The sequence below is a fragment of the Blennius ocellaris genome (assembly GCF_963422515.1).
Source record: "Blennius ocellaris genome assembly, chromosome: 2".
NCBI classification, from domain to species: Eukaryota; Metazoa; Chordata; class Actinopteri; order Blenniiformes; family Blenniidae; genus Blennius; species Blennius ocellaris.
Genome location: NC_137651.1, coordinates 24,891,247 through 24,908,310, shown reverse-complemented (window position 1 = coordinate 24,908,310; position 17,064 = coordinate 24,891,247). Strand labels below are relative to the sequence as shown.

Here is a 17,064-nt window from a genome sequence, read left to right as displayed (position 1 = left end):
AAAACCTCAGGAGATAATTATTGGGAGGAGGGGGGGGGGGGGGGGGGGGGAGTAAAGCTTTTCTTCAGCTTTAAAATGAGCTATTATTTGTGTTGCTCCGAGGACTAGCAAGCGAGTTACAGATGTTTTTTGTGGATTTTCTAGCCTGGGATCTTTTATGTTTTTTATGTTTAGCACAAGCGAACAAACACAAAAATGATTTGTTGAGTTAATGTAATTTAATCATGCCACACATTTCCATCTATTCATAATAAGGAGATTGAATCCCATTCAATCATATTATCTGAACAACATGTATTAGAATGAATCATTTAACAACAAGAAACTCAATATGCGTATGTTTATATGTTTATATTAATCAAACATATTCCTGATATGTAGACTGAAAAACTGACCGTTGATTTTTTTTTGGTGTGTACACTGTCTGTAGGCAAAAGTGATTATCAGGAACTTTTTTAAGGTTTTTTTTTCTTCTTTTTAATAACTGAACTATACAATACATGAAACCTAAAGTAAAGCCCAACTTTTCCGGCTCTACTTTAATCAATAGAAATAAACTTGAGACAAAAAAAGTGACAAAACATGAAAGTTTATTGAACAAACCAATAAAATACAAGTCGTTAGAGAATCACAGGTCACATGACCACAAGCGTTATATTGGACAAATGAGACGGCGTGCAGGAATGTTTCTGTGACATAAGTTCTGAAACAATGGCCGTGACTCACCTGCCGATTTAAAACACATTGAGAGAACAACCCCAGGGTAAAAAGAGTTTCCCTGCAGCTCAATGCTCTCATTACATCACGAGTAAATACTTTTAACATGCACATTGTCCCAAAACCTTTAAAAAGAAATTAAAACACAAATCTGCTGCGTATTTACCACACAGCTTCATGTCATCATATTTAAGGCCCGCTACACACTGTGTGACTTTATATAAGTTCACTGCGAGCCTCACTGGACCACACTGGTTGTCAAGGTTACGAATCAGAATGTCCCGGACGGTGAGACAGACGACCAGCGAACCAAAGTTCTGCCATGTTTGGTCTGGAGCGGCTGAGAATGGCACAATGTGTAGCGGGCAGAACTCCACTCAACTCTATTTCATCACGATTTATCAAGATGATGAGAAATAAAACGATAATAAAGCATGAAAACACACATTTTCTCCCCAAAGTCCCAATAAATGTAACTTTTCCTCCCGTCACCATGTTTACAAATATTTTAATGTCCTCGTGTGCAAAAGACCAAGATCCAGAATGTAACTTCTATGGTGTTAATGTTTTGGATTACATTTAAAAAAAAAATTTTTTAATTTAATTATGCTTTCTTATATGAAGAAATAAACACAACTCACTATGTAGTGAAGGACTGGATGATTGGATATAAATATGGTTTGTTTCAAATTTCCATTTAATTTACACTGAAATAAAACCAATTAATGTTCACCTTTAATTCACTTGTTGATAAATCTATGACATGTCTATTTTTCTTGAACTGGAACTTTATTTCACTTTTATAGCAGCCTTTTAGTTTCTTTTAATTGGATTTGACACCCGGTGGACAGATTAAGAATTACAGATATGTTTTTTCTTAAAAAACAAACTATTAAAAATATCCTTTAATTACCTCTACTTTATTTTTAGACTTATAATGAAGCCCAGGCTGGATTCAGCCGAGTGGCGGCCAATAAATCCAATACAAAGTGGCTCCAGTGAAAGTTCTAGTCACGAGGAGATATTGTAAGAGATTTAGGTTTTTTTCTGTCGACGAGTAAGTCTGTTCAGGCAGACTGAGGAAACGGAAAAAGGATCACGACATTCCATTTTTATTTGTCAAGGACGCACCGTAATTAATGTCATTATGTAATTTTTAATAATCTCAGACATCCGTTTGAACAAGAGACCTTCGTTAAGCTGTTCTTTCTTTTTCTTCAGCATTTAAAGTCTCGTTGGTGCAAAATAATACGATTGTTTTTCCAAAAATGTCCAAATACAAGTTTTTCTTTATTAGTTCGAAAGAATTTGATTGCATGAGAAGTTAAAAGCTTTTCTTTGAAGGATCTGACCAATTCCTGTTTGACGTGAGACACATCAGACACTAATCACAGTAATTAGAGTATTGTTCTTTACCCGTCACAGTAAATCAGTATTTACGGTTGAGCAGATAAATGAATATTGCACACCGCCCCGTGTTTAGGACTGGAACGTTTGTCGCTATTAACAGGCCACATTGGACCAGTTTACACACATGACGGTGTTTTGATTGTGTAAATTAAGACAAATAAAGACATGTCTTTTTGTAATAAAGACATGGTCACACCTTTTATTTTTTTTTTATTATCACCATAGTAGTTCCAGAGGCGTCTCTGGGTTCACACTCACTGAGGACGGCTTGTTACTCCAACATAACAAACAATGGAAGTTTCACAGAAACCAGCTAATGGGCACCCGACGTCTCTCAGTGGGGGGGCGATAAACACCTGAGTGCAAGTCAGGCGTTTCCCCCACAGAGAGCAAGGGATGCTTTACAGGACCGGCCCGACCTGGAGCTCACCGGGAGGTTGAGGTCTCCTCCGGGAGACATCAGGCCAGGACCAACTCAGAACATTACTGTTGGGTCTCCAAAACGCCCTGCCGGGCGGCGGTGTCGACTAGGGGGCCCGTTAGAGGCGGGACATCCTGGCTCCCCTGAGGACAGAGGCCAGAAAGAAGTCAGGTTTATTGTGTGGAAACGTCCGGCAGACTTGAATACAGAGTGACTTCAATAAAGACCAACATGGTTTCAAGTGAAAATGCTGAAACGTCCCCTCACACGACAAGTCGTGTGAGGGGACGAGGGAGTCGACGGACAAGAACGACGACGACCCGAGTGTACTCCCATCGGTAAGTTTTACAGTGTATTGCTCTCGACACGAGTCACACAGCGCCAACTGGTGGTCTGGCATGCTAACGACAGTTTTTCTGTCTTCTTGCTGAAGTGAAAATGGGGGTAGGACTCGACAAGCCATGGCTTCTGCCTATCCCTTTTCGAATGAGTTAAATGTGTTCTATACTGAAATTGGATTCATATTTGTTTTTCTTTTCCATCGTTTCATCTAATTTTAGTGGCTCCTTCGTTCAAAATAAATGAATAAATCAAAACAGACATCGTTTGCTGTGCAAGTCAAAACAAAACTAATGAAACTAAGAGTTTCCGCGCAACATTGTCGGGTACACGGGGCCGAAATATTTGTCTGACTGACCTACGATACTAAAACACCTGAAGTACTTTTTTTTTTTAAACGGGTGAATTGGTGTTTCTGAATTGAGGGAAGCAGTGAATAATCGTTTCTCCGTGTGTCCCCATGGCAGACTAGTTAGACGAAGCGGTGGAGACGACGGATGGACAGGAACCGTCACAATACGAGCAGCGACAGACTCTTGAAAGTGAACTTCAACAGGGAGGATGTGTACACGTGTGTAAACTGACGGCACATGCTCCTTATTGACCCTCATTGCTCGACTTCTGCACAAATAAGCTCAAAAGCAAACATGTTGAGTGAGTCTTGTCATTAAAGGGATGGGGAGTGCTTTCTGTGCTTTCCCTGATCCAGATCACAACCGGAGGGTAAAAAATATTGACACATGAACACTGCCACACTCACAACGGCCTTCCAACAAGTTAAATTCATTTAAATAAACACGTTTTCATGGATTCAGGTTCTGTCTTGGGTCTTAACTCTCATTTTGTTCTTTTCACCTTTGGTTGCAGTTGTTTTTAACATTTCAGTGTTTTTATTTTATTCGTTGAAGTCATTTTTAGTCGTTTTGCAGGTGTAAGGAGATGGACAATAACAATAATGGCGGCTTCTACAGAGTCACGGCTCCCAGTCCACATTCTCCTGGGACTTGGTAGTTTGAAGTCGACAATCACCTGTAACAACAATCCAACCTGTTCGTCTGTCAACATGAATGTCATTGTTAATGGTCATAGCGTGTTGTTCTCTGTTGCACGTGTGTGTGGTTGCATTACAAAAACAACCAACAGCGCCCACTTGTGGCCCAACATGCTAACTACACAGTTTTCAGCGTTTCCATAGAAACAAATATTGTTTTCAAAATGTTTTCAAACTTTGCTTCAACAAAAGTGCAAAAATGATACGATTTCACTTGAAAAGGTGTTTTATAAACAGGCCTTAAACACGTGTAGAAACCCAGACGGTTGAGTTGAACCGAACCCAGACGGTCGAGTTGAACCGAACCCAGACGGTCGAGTTGAACCGAACCCAGACGGTCGTGTTGAACCGAACCCAGACGGTCGAGTTGAACCGAACCCAGACGGTCGTGTTGAACCGAACCCAGACGGTCGTGTTGAACCGAACCCAGACGGTCGTGTTGAACCGAACCCAGACGGCTGAACAGAAACCAGATGGGTGAGTTGAACCGAACCCAGACGGTCGTGTTGAACCGAACCTAGACGGCTGAACAGAAACCAGATGGGTGAGTTGAACCGAACCCAGACGGTTGCGTTGAACCGAACCCAGACGGTCGAATTGAACCGAACCCAGACGGTCGAGTTGAACCAACCGAACCCAGACGGTCGAGTTGAACCAACCGAACCCAGACGGCTGAACAGAAACCAGATGATTGAGTTGAACCGAACCCAGACGGTTGAGTTGAACCAAACCCCGGTCATGAGCCGTGCCCACCTTGGAGAATGAAGGAAGCTGCTCATCTCCAGCAGACACTCCAGGGTCTCCATCATCTGCTCCTGGCGCAGCGAGTGGACCCGGATGTGGCTGGGCGACGTGCTGCCCTCCAGCTCCGACACGGTGTTCTTCAGAGCCACCGCCACGCTCTGCAGGACGCTCATTCCTGAAGGCACACCACAAACACCATGATTCACTTGCAACTGCAGGTTTATCCTGAACTCTTCTTCTCTGCATGCACGTGTGTGTGGTTTCATTACAACCGTCACTCGAAGCGTTGTGGTGTGAAGAGCATCCAGTTGGGAAAGGAGCTCTGCAAAGTGCCTAAAGGTCACAGTTCTCACCTGTGTTATCAGCAGCTTCCACATCAACGTAGACGCCGTCCATCATGGCCTGCTTAAGAACCTGCAAGAAAATATACACACCTGTTTAATATGATCAAACACTCCTTCACTGTCAGATCCCAGCCTCCACTCGTCAACGGTGATCTGGAATCATCTTCAGGGAAGATTTTATCCCCTTATCCAGTCTAGATGAAGCACAGTAATTTAAAAAAAAAAAAAAAAAAAAAAAAAAAAAAAAAATATATATATATATATATATATATATATATATATATATATATATAAAGCACAACAGCATTGGCTTTGACTGACAAACACTATACAATATTTAATTAAGTTACACCCACTTTATATGGAACAAAGGCAAGTGTATGAATCGACGGACACATTCAGAGAACTTCAGGTCTCACGCTCATAATCAAGTGCACAATAAATGCTGGATTTCATCCACACAAAGTGTTGATGCTTCAACTTGATCGTACTCGTTTTCTTTTCTTTTTTTCACACCCCTGCTTTGTTAACAGGAAGCCGTTTGTGCACGAAATGAGTATTTATGTCTTTGACGTGGTCAGGAGAGGATCCAAGGTTTCTTCTTGGTGCCACTTTAATTACACTTCTGGTTCATTTGTCCGATTGGCCCTTTCAAAAAGTTTTGGGTCCCTTTGATTCACGAAGCGTTAAAAATATTAAAAGAAGTGGACTTGACCTTTATGCTTTAATATCATCACTTATCTTGTGAAAATTGGCATTTTAATGTAAAATGTATAATCTGGAAATATTATAATGAAGAAAACTGGAAACATCAAACATTATAAAGTAAATCTTTATCAAAATATTGCTTAAAATGTGTTTATAATATGTTCTAATGTGATTTTGACCCGTTTTTTGCTTCCCCCCCCACACATTTTAATTTAGATTGACAACACAACGCGTAACATATTTTCCCTTCAGGCTTTCCAAAATCTTTTTCAATACAGATTTCCAGCTCAGAAACATTTACTCGTCACATTTCTGTCTGTGAAACAATTCAAAAAGGGTTTAAAGTGAGCTCCTTCTCACAGGACTGAGCGAAATCACCCCAGTGCAGATTTATTGGCTAAACTAACGACTTAGCTCATTAGGTTTTAACACTCGCTCCATAAAAATGTCAAAGATCCAAACGAGCACACTGACGGACGAACAGTCGTCGCAGTCAACAGGAACCAAACTGGCTGTGTGAGTTTCTGACGGGGCGTTTCACTGCTTCCAACACTTTATTCACCGTCTTCACTGCAGGTGGAGGATCCTGACCTACAAATCAAGCATGCGATCAAAGCGCTGGAACAGGAGGAATTCTTTGTGCCGGAGCCAATAACACCACGAGCAAGATCATGATCGTCGTCTAGAGTTAATTTGATTCGTGAGTCTGAGCAGAAACTGCAGCTGCACAGCGACAGCGTGACGACGCCTCAACCAACAGCAAACAAACTTGTCGGTTGTCTAATCCTCTCGTGCGACTTTTCCTGTTTGGTTTGTGGGTTTTTTCCATTGCGTTTGAGTTTATGGTTTTGTCTTGAGTGGTTCACACGTATGGAAGAGACATCAATAGAATTTAATAAAATTTTCCCAACATGCAGTAATTCTTTTCCCAAACCAAAATTCTTAGCAATTTCAGTTGTGCACTGGCATATACCGGCAAAATTTAAAAATGTCAGAAAAAAAGTACATAAATAGAGCGAGCGAGAGCGATAGAGAGAGAGAGAATTACAGGGTTTTATTAGCTCAAAAAGAATTTTATCGGGTGTTTTTTGCCGATTCTGATTCTGAGGAGGAAGACTTCTCAGTCCAGCAGGCGGCTTTACGTGATGCACCTAAACGCATCACTCACAGCCGTCAGCTGCTGGAGTGCCAGACCCACAGATAGCAGCATAAAACAAGGTCATCAAGAGCAGAAACGTCACTTTTAGGGCAAGTTTTAGAGAAGCAGAGCCTCAAAACAGCACGTATCTACATGCAGAAGTCGAATCAAGCGGCATGAAGCCCACTGACCTGTAATAATCCATATATTAGCTGTGTCATTGTATAAGGCTTTTAATTTGGAGCAGCAAAAGGAAGGGAGCTGCTGGTACCTCCAGGACGCGGATGTAGCCGTTCTCAGCACTGAGGTGCAGGCAGGACTTCCCGGCGTTGTTCGTCTCGTTGACGTTGGCGCCCAGACGGATCAGATCTGCCACCATCAGGTGGTGGTTGTGCTTTGCCGCGTAGAGGAGCGCCGTCTGTGGGGCCACAGGAAAGGATGGGGGTTATTTATTAATTGAATATATATATATATATATATATATATATTCACATATATCGTATATATTGATTCACACTCTGGAAGCTGCCATTGTTGTTGTCTGAGGATAGTGTCTGCAGCCGCGGTGGGTAGCCTTTCCACAGTGTTGTTTTTTTGTTTTTTTTTGTTTCCAGGACAACTGAGCCTTTCTCAAAAAGTTGTGTTTCACATGAAATCGTTGCCGTGGAAACGCCCCCCCCCCCCCCGAGTGCCTCGTGTACGTTTCTACGTACCATCCCGTCGGAGTCTTTCAGGTCCAGGCTGTAAAGCGCCGCCATCCTCTTGGCGACGGCGCAGCCCAGCGCTCTCTTTCCGACCCACGCTACTTTATGCAGCGCTCTGAAACCGGGAAGCACAAACATATTGACTCTGACAAACAGTGAGGAGAACTTTGCGCTATATGTGAGCACATATTTGCTTTAACGGCAGGTCGTGAAAAGTTTCTGTGAAAGTTCTTTATTGACAGAGCGCAGAGCTGTCGCTTTGCATTCATGAGCACCGACGAGTTCTTCCTTTGAGTTTATCTAACAAATGCAGCACCAGAAAAACACCGGGATCTATTTGAAGCTGAAGCAAATTGTTTCATGCCCAGGGAGGTTTTGTTTTCCTGGTGAATCTTCTCTCTGGCAGCACTCGGCTATGGAGGCGAATAATAAACTATCAATTAACCTCTTCAAACCATAAATACTTCCTTCTAATTGAACCAAAGTGGACTTGAATGTGCTTGAATATTTCTGGACAATAGATTTGTATCGTTGTTGCTAAAAAAAAAAAAAAAATCACATTTCATTCATCTTCAATTGGACACAGAACGCCATCACGAGTGCGACTCCACTCGAGGGTCAGGGGCTGAACTCACATCCTGCGATGCTCGTCGGGCGTGAGCAGGGCGGCGTCCGACACCTCGGCCAGCTGCCGCTCCTCCCGCTGCAGCTGCGTCCAGAAGAAGGCCGAGCTGCTGTGGGGATCGAACCGCTCCTCCTCGGCCTCCCAGCTCTCCGCCACGTTCCCCACCGTGGGGGGCGGGAAGGCGGGCCAGGCCAAGCCCGGAGGCGACGGCGCCTGGTAGAAGTCGGCGGCGGCCGGAGAGCAGGTCACGTAGGAGCCGGGACTCGGGACTATGTCGTCGTTGTCGTCGTCGTTGTATCCTCCTTGGAGGGGAAGCAAAACGTGAGAAGGGGTGGGGGCGTACAGCGACCCGGAGCCCGAAACTGAAGGAGAGGCTCCAGTGGGAATTACCGGTTGGAGACAGCTGAGGAGACGTGGGCGAGTCGGAGGGGAGGGGGAAGTGTGGCGGGGAGGGGTACGAGCTGGAGGTCCGCAGATCCTCCTCCAGCACCTCGATGATGATCGCCAGCTCCTCCAGGCTCTTGGCGTGCGGAGCCTGACAGGGGGAGCGTGAGGAATGTTAAACGCTCGTCGCAAATAACACGTGATCCACCGCGGAGCGTTCCAGAAAACATGCCTTCGCTGGACCCTCTTAAAAGTTCCGACACTCACCTTCACAGTTGCACGTTTTGAGCGAGTTTTGACTCGTTTCAAGTCGCCTGTGGAAGAAAAAGAAATGAAAAGAGTCAAGTCGAAGTCAAAGTAAACACCAGACGTCGATAAACTAAGACCTTTACGTGTCGGAGCAGAGAGAGAGATCTGGATTTCACCGTTTCACTGACCTTTTACTTTTTTGTGGCTCATCTCCTGTGAAAAGAAGAGAAGACTTGCGTCAGGGTCTGTCCCTCCCCGTTACATTTGGTCGGAGTGAAATTCATCCACTTATGCTTTCAACAGGTCGCCAATACAAACACACAAAAACAGTTACATGCACGGTTTCGGCCATTCCGGACATTTAGAGTCAACAATTCGTCTCCAAGGCCTGTTTAGTGGCTGCTGGAGGAAATCACATAAACCCGCAGGAGGAACCTGCTAACAGAGAGGTTTGACAGACAAAAACACTTTTCTTCAGACCGAACTGCTAACCAGGTTTCACTTTTTCCAACCGATCGTTCAGCATGTATTTACTTGCACATCGCTCAGAATACTACGGTAATTTGTTGGCCCTTGGCTCTTCTAGCCCCTTTTGTGGATGAAGAGCTATTTGAGCATTTAAATGTATGGACTTAAATCGAAGTATCATAAGACTTCAATGAAAACAACAAAAAGAAAACAATGAGCAGCATAGTTTGTTAAATTAATCTTATTGTTTCACCGTTATGCTCGTTTTAAAAAACTTTTTTTTGTATTAAAGATACATTTTTCAAAACAAGCCATTCTGAATATGACTTCATAGTTTTTATGTTTCGATAACATTTGAAATTAGGTTGTTTTTTTGTTTTTTTTTAATAGAGAGGAGGTAGAAGTTTAATGTTACGTCTGTGACGCATGTTGAGTAACTTCCGAGAAGTCTTTCTAAGTTTTGGTGTTTGTTTATAGAAGACAATATTTTGTCAAATATAGAAAACACATACTTAATCTTAATCATAATGTAATTAATAGTTTATATAAATTACAGAAACTAGGATAAAATAGGACGGATGATTAAATATGTCGGTTATCAACTAGAATCACAGCTTCAGGCGGCGAGTCGTCAAGCTGTCGATGTTCAGAAAAAACGGACGATAAAATACCGCCCGTTTTTCTCAAAGCCTCTAAAATATGTGAATAACGTCCGTTACTACTCATCACCATGTAATTTTGACTGGATTCATCTTTCTTTTTTTTTTTTGAGAGCAATATAGTGAATTGTTGGCTCAAGTTCACAAAGCACAACTGACGTATTACGCTGTTCGTATTATGCCCAGTGACGAGCAACGTGATTGGTCAGTTCATACCATGAGGTCTATACGTTTAGAAAGGAGGCCTCTGATTGGTTCCTAGTTGCCTGACTCATCCTGGTGCGTTCTGATGCTGAAGCAGAGAGGAGGAACTTCCCGTACAAGATGCGGAGGAATTCTATATATCCACTTCCCCAAGTGAAATGAGAAAAGGGAATCTATTTCTCCAGGGGATCTTCATCCTCCAAACACTCACAAAAGACGAAGGAGGATTAAAACCTGCATTCTGCTTCTGAACGGCTCTAGTTTATCTAGAAACCAGCAGCAGAGTCACTCAATCTGTATATTTATGTTCCTCGGGCAGATTGAGCTGAAAATAAAGGAGCGTTCTATCGTATTATTTAAAAATAAAATAAAACATCACCTCGGTTCATTTCTAAGTCATCAGTGAGTGAACGCAGAAGTCGGATTGCTGCAGATCCTCTGCAGTTTTTCCAGCTGAGTAATTATTTCTAAATGAAGATGCTGTGCAGAGCCTGCAGCAACGCTGCAAACATTGGACATGTCAATCAAAAGTCAAACACGAAGACAAGGAGGCCGCGGAGACCATGAGGCTGGATTGTTTGCTGGCAGAGGATGGTGTTGATCCGCGGCTAATTACAGCCGTCACATCAAAATGAAGAGTCATTAAGTGTTTGACCCGAGGAGGAACGTGGAGACGATGAAAACAACTTCCAAGCAGCTTCTCTTTGTTTTTTCTCACCGTCATCAAACCTGAAGATCATTTTCAAAAGAGAACAACCTGGAACGTCACGAGGAATCAAGTTTCATGACTTTGCTTTAAGAATATTTTGTACATTTTGGGTTATTCAGCTCAGTTTTCTCTGGTGGGAGTGGAGCTGTACCTTCAGCCCGTCTCCCTCCACGCCTTTGGCCACTCGGATGTTCTTCAGCAGCTCCTTCACCGGCATCTTGACGCGGACGCCCAGGTAGACCTTCTTACCTCCAACAATGGAGCATCTGGCCCCTGGAGGGAGGGAGGGAGGGACGATATGTGAAACTCATTTCAAACCAAACAATTACTACTGAAAGTTACAACAATCTCAACATCAAGTCAATTCCAATGAACCCTTCTGGTGCTAAATACAGTGAAATCAAACAAAATAAAACAAACTTCTCCAATAGCTGTTTATCATGCATGTTCTTATCACCGACAACGCGGCTCTGAGGCTAAAGCTCGTCGCTATCGTTTATTTATTATTCTATAGTCTCAAATATCTCAGCTTGAGTCTGAATGTCGCATCTTTACTCTGGAGAAATATGTTGAAAATAACCCATCAATGTTCTCGTTCAAACGATTAAGCCCCGTTTCCACAGCACAAAAAGTGCAGGGAAGGCCGGACTGGAGTTAGACCAGAGCCGGACTGGAGCCGGACTGGAGCCGGACTGGAGCCGGACTGGAGCCGGATGCAGGAGACGGTTCGACTGCCCAGATTTAAAACTCTGAAAATCTGACATAAAATCTAAAGAATCGTTTGAAGCTGAAAAGTTCAGGCTCACTTTAACTTGAACAATGTTGCCTATTTTTTCTTGATTCTTGCAAACTAATCATTATTAGTAAAAAAAAAAAAACAATCTGTAAATAATGATAGAACTGAACAATAAAAGCTTTTTCTGGGACATCCAGCGAGAGATTTATTGACGATACAGATATTTTTGTTGTGTGAAATATTGTTCAAAAAGCTTGTCTTGTGGTTTTTATGCCACCATATATTTCTAAACATTGATATCTGAGTTCATTTGACTCAAAGGAACATATAAATAGACTGAAACCTAAAGAAAATAGTTATAATCTGAGCGAGAAACCTGTGATAAAGATTTTAAATAGTGTCTTTAGCAATCATTTGATCACCTTTTTTGTTTTCATCATTCTTTCTCAAGAAATAATCATTTGAGTTTGACTCTTTGGACATGTACATTTATTAAATGTGGAATAAAACAATATAAAAATAACCTCATCAGCCAACATTTGATGTTTATTTCAAAGAATTCTGAGTTTAATTCAATTGAAAATTTTAAATAATTTTCTTCTGAGAAATACCTCCTGTTTTTGAAGCATTTCTAAATGTGTGCTCGAGCTTTTTAAATGTACAAACTTTGTTACGTGTAAAATAAAACAAAAACAAAAAATCGAATAATTTAAATTTGTCCAATTTTCTTTTGATAATGTAGTAATGACGTTTGTTATTTTGCTTATTGAGCTCTTTGATATTCAAAAATATTACTTTTTTAGGATTAATTATATAGATAAATTAATAAATGTATTGTTTTTACTCACAAAATATAAAGTAAAGTTGGAACTACTCATTTTGTTACCATAAATTGTTGCATTACATTATTTGATCTTTTTACATGTAAAAACACCAGGAGGGGAAAAGTAGAGCAAAATAATTCAGATAGTTGTGTAACCTACTCACTCAACACCTTTATGCAACCATTTCCTTTTCAATAACAATTCATTTTGTAGGAGGCTTTATTTGCAGTTTTCTTAAGCCCAGTAAACCGGATTAACAACCTGAAGTCGTCAGTTGTAATTCAGCTCATTATCTATCTCTGACCTTCAACATTTATTCATTGTTTTACAGATTCTTACATCTAAACTTGGGATTTGTCAGCCAACATTATCCCCAATTGTGTTAAAGTCATTTATATGTCTTTAAAGTAATTAAGTCAAATAATTCAATATGACAACTTTGCTCTCATGCAAATGGGAGAACTCAGAAGAAAATATGTGTTTTCTTTGCATAAATACCTGCATGGAACTCACCCAAACTGAGTGATTTATGACATTAATATCTCAGTCAGTTCTCGTGTTTAAAAGTTTTCTGTGTCACAACTTGCATTATGAAAAGGATGATCACAACCAGACGTCACTAAACTGTCTCCGCATCAATTGACAAGCACTTTAATCAGATACTAACATGATTGTTAACTCTCCTCAAATGTCATGCACTATATTTTAATGTAGCATGAAGAGGTACGAGATATTTACATAGATTTAGGTTTTGGGGGATAATCTGTTGTTTGTGGGACAAACACCTTCTCATTATAAGACACAAAGAAACAGGTCAAGATTGATAACATTCAACTTAATGCAAGCATTACAAAACCACCTGAAGGTTGACACAGATAACTTGTGGGGGTTAGTCACCATTAATATCCACATGTGATTTAAATATGGGATTAAGATTAATTAAAATTTGTTTCATTGACAAATAACCAGTCAAGACAGAAAAATGTACATTATTATGTATATTAACTTGCATATCTCTCAAGAGAATCATTATTCCGTTATGACATATCACAGGTGGGTTTTGATGGATTTCAGCAGTAAAATGTCACAAAACACACCAGATATGTAACCTGGAGGCTTTTGTGTTGAAATCAGGTTCACATTCGTTTACAAGGCAGTGCACAGACTTCAGGTGACTCGGCTCCATGGAACTGACTTCAAGAACAAATGGCTAAAATATTTTATAACGTTTTGATCTAAATATGTAGACATGCCTCATGATTAATATTAACAGTTCCAACTTCAATGACAGACATGCATTTTTAATACACATGTGAATAAAACTGTCTCTGAACTACTTTTTATGCATTTATTTTTGTTGTTTTCTAAAAGGTTCAGGGAGATTTTAAACCTCCGAACTCAACATTTTCTCTCACACAGGTATGAAAACACATTTCTAAGTTTGAAGTCTCACCTTTTGTCCGCGCTCCGCTGTTCCCGACGGTCCCACCTGGCCCAGGTGAGCCGGGGTCCGGGAGAGGAGGCTCCGCGGGCCCGTGTGCTCTGTCCGGCCGCCTCATCGTGTCTTCCAGGGACGAACAGGCGGGACAAATACCTGAAGCAGTGACTTTTGTCCGGGTCAGCTGCTGCGGGAATCCCGTCTCTCTCCTCTGTCTCCTTGAACGTGTCTGCTGCTCTCCCGTGAGGTCACGTGCCACTGTATACCTGAGCAGAGGCCCCGCCCACCGGGAAGGTCAGAGGCCCGGGCGGCCACGCCCACCTGCTCACTGTGACCAGGATGTAAGCTCCAGGGTGGGAAGCAGAGCAGGAGCATTTTCAGTGGCTGAAATCTGTGCTTCACTTGTGGTGGAATATGAATGAGTCCCACTGTGTCTGAGTCTGAGTCTGAGCTTGAGTCCTGAATCTTGAGTCCAGAGTCTGAGTCCTGATTCTGAGTCCTAAGTCCTGCGTCCTGAGTCCAGAGTCCAGAGTCCAGAGTCCAGAGTCCAGAGTCCAGAGTCCAGAGTCAAGAGTCAAGAGTCAAGAGTCCTGAGTCTGAGCCTGAGTCCTGAGTCCTGGGTCCTGAGTCCGGAATCCTGAGTCTGAATCCTGAGTCTGAGTCCTGAGTCTGGAGTCCTGCATTACTCATGACGATTCCTCACAGTGATGAAAACTACTTCAATCTGATATAATCTGAGAAAATAATCTTGATTTCAACCCTTTAGCGAGATCGTTGGCATACATCCTGATCCCTTCACTTGACGTTATTGCGGTATACTGCAGTATTTCAGCTTTACTACGTTTCGTATTTGATACTGACAGATTCAGGCCCACGCTTAACGTGAACATAATCAGACCTGTTGGTACTTGTTTTCATTGGAGGAGGACCCCTGCTGTGAAACAGCTGCAGCCTCCAGACAGGTCCCCCACCCCCCGGTATGTGGTAGTACAAAATATAAAGTACTGAACAGCTGGGATCCTCTCAAGCTCCTCCCCCTGGCATGTGGTAGTGCAAAATATAAAGTACTGTAAGGATGCTTCTGGGCCAGAGTACCTGTACCAGTACCTGACTACCTACCAGACTACTGTGGTACCCTATCCTGAGTAGTATCACACAACTTGGACTTGGACATCCATGCATTGTTTTCACCACCGATACTCTTCCCATCATTCATCATACACAGCGAGTACTGATGGGTGAAGTACCTCTTCTTTGATGTACAAACACACTGAGTTTGATTTTCCATCGCAAAATGACAGGGCTTTGAACACGTTACATTACAGACACATCCCAGTCCCTTCTGGTTCCCTAATCTGGGTCAAGAGACGACAGTTCATCCAGAATGGACGAGTACACAAAGGACTGTGTCAGTCCAAGTACACAGTCGTCAGACACCTGATCTCAACATTTCAAATCTCTGCCCCTACATATCTGGAGGCGAAGTCATCGAGTGTCTTCATTACATCACAGTACGAGGTTCAGTCAGTTCATCTGATCGACGGGAACCATGGACAACCAGAAGAGCAGGACAGTCGAGTTCAATTGAATCTGATTGGTGCATTAGGTTAAGGTCTATTGGTGGAGTGGATAGGACTCCTGCCTGGTACCTGGTTTAGTTGGTTTAGCTGGTTTAGTTGGTTTAGTTGGTTTAGTGGATGTAGTTGATTTGGTCGATTTAGTCAATTTAGTCGATTTGGTTGATTTAGTTGATTTGGCTGATTTTATCAATTTGGTTGTTTTGGTTGATTTAGTTGATTTGGCTGATTTCATCAATTTGGTTGTTTTGGTTGATTTAGTTGATTTGGCTGATTTCATCAATTTGGTTGTTTTGGTTGATTTAGTTGATTTAGTTGATTTAGTTGATTTGGTTGATTTAGTTGATTTAGGTAGGGTTAGGGTTAGGGTTGATTGAATTGTTGAGTTTGCATCAAAACAAAAGAGTGAGCGCTTTAGAAGGAGAACAGATGACACGGTAACAATCTTATAAATAGAAGCTGCTGAACTGGTAAACAATGCAAACATTTCCAGGTGTTATTAATCACATTGTGTGTCGTCAATTGTGCGATCTGGTACACGCCCGGTATTCCATATTAATTATTGTTTGTTTCTTTTTTTTATGGACCGGGGCAGTTTATGATGTTCTGCTGGTACTGCTGAATGGAACCACAGTAGAACCACAGTAGATCCAGAAGGTTTGTACTTCTTCACTCCCGACATTGTTCAGATCCTCTGATCACGTCATTTTTTTCACGCAGAGAGTTGAACCCCAGTTCTCATTTCAGTCTCTAGTGAACGAGAGCCCATGTTGCTCATTTTAACACTGAGTTTCATGCATTTATTTTATTGTTTGATAATCTGGTGCCTTTAAGCTTCAAGCTGCAGTAAAGAGTAATACTAGAGAGTATACAGTACCGGTTCATTAGTGGTGGAGCAGATAATTACACGCACTGTAAAAACAAACTTGAGAGGCAGGATTGATGTTCTGCCGACACACGGATCTGGCTAAACCTGCACCTGAACGCCTTTTCGAAATTCAAAACATCCGCGGCGGCGCCTGAAGTTATTTATGGAAGTGTGACGCCTTTGAGAGCCGAGCTGCTCCCGCCTCAGCGGCTCGATATTCACACGCAATCAAGTTATGCTGATGATGGACGGGAGCAAACAGGAGCTGCTTCCTCCCTTCCACTCTCCTCCGGAAAACGTTCACGTCTTCATGGCCCTCGGCCCGTCAGCTCCTCCGAGTGCCGTTTCCACGGCAACCCTTTCAAACGACCACAACACTTTGTGTGTCTGTCTGTGCAACAACGATGCTTGGAGCCACTTTTTGAATACGCCTCCCAGGGTGGAACTTTATGACGACACTCAAAATTCCCCAGTGCAAGGTCCCTGCACCAACATGCAATCCTCCTCCTCTTCATCTTCCTCCTCCTCTTCCTCCTCATCTTCCTCCCCTTACTCCTCCTCATCCTCATCATCTTCCTCCTTCTCCTCCTCTTCCTCCTCTTCATCCTCATCTTCCTCCCCTTCCTCCTCCTCATCCTCATCATCTTCCTCCTTTTCCTCCTCATCCTCCTCATCTTCCTCCTCCTCATCTTCCTCCTCCTCCTCCTCCTCCTCCTCCTCCTCCTCCTCCTCATCTTCCTCCTCCTC

At 42.4% G+C, this 17,064-nt stretch overlaps 1 protein-coding gene across 1 annotated transcript; it reads right to left on the bottom strand.

Moving 5' to 3' along the window:
* Window positions 1-628: 628 nt before the first annotated feature.
* On the bottom strand, window positions 629-14,076 carry LOC308135948 (uncharacterized protein). The gene is made up of 11 exons (XM_080504119.1): window positions 13,888-14,076; window positions 11,026-11,147; window positions 9,023-9,047; window positions 8,853-8,899; window positions 8,592-8,736; window positions 8,212-8,503; window positions 7,586-7,691; window positions 7,144-7,290; window positions 5,036-5,096; window positions 4,692-4,857; window positions 629-2,691 (listed from the first exon to the last, which is right to left on the bottom strand). Exons 1-11 carry the CDS (start codon window positions 13,991-13,993, stop codon window positions 2,667-2,669), a joined length of 1,242 nt encoding a protein of 413 aa, XP_080360245.1. The 5' UTR covers window positions 13,994-14,076; the 3' UTR covers window positions 629-2,666.
* Window positions 14,077-17,064: the final 2,988 nt, after the last annotated feature.

What these genes read in the sequence shown, in the direction of transcription:
- LOC308135948 (XM_080504119.1), bottom strand. Translation starts at nt 13,993, where the DNA reads ATGAGGCGGCCGGACAGAGCACACGGGCCCGCGGAGCCTCCTCTCCCG. An exon ending in GAGCCACAAAAAAGTAAAAG is followed by an intron (nt 8,900 to 9,022) that starts GTCAGTGAAACG and finishes TTTCTTCCACAG; the next exon opens with GCGACTTGAAACGAGTCAAA. An exon ending in TGAAAGACTCCGACGGGATG is followed by an intron (nt 7,291 to 7,585) that starts GTACGTAGAAAC and finishes GTGGCCCCACAG; the next exon opens with ACGGCGCTCCTCTACGCGGC.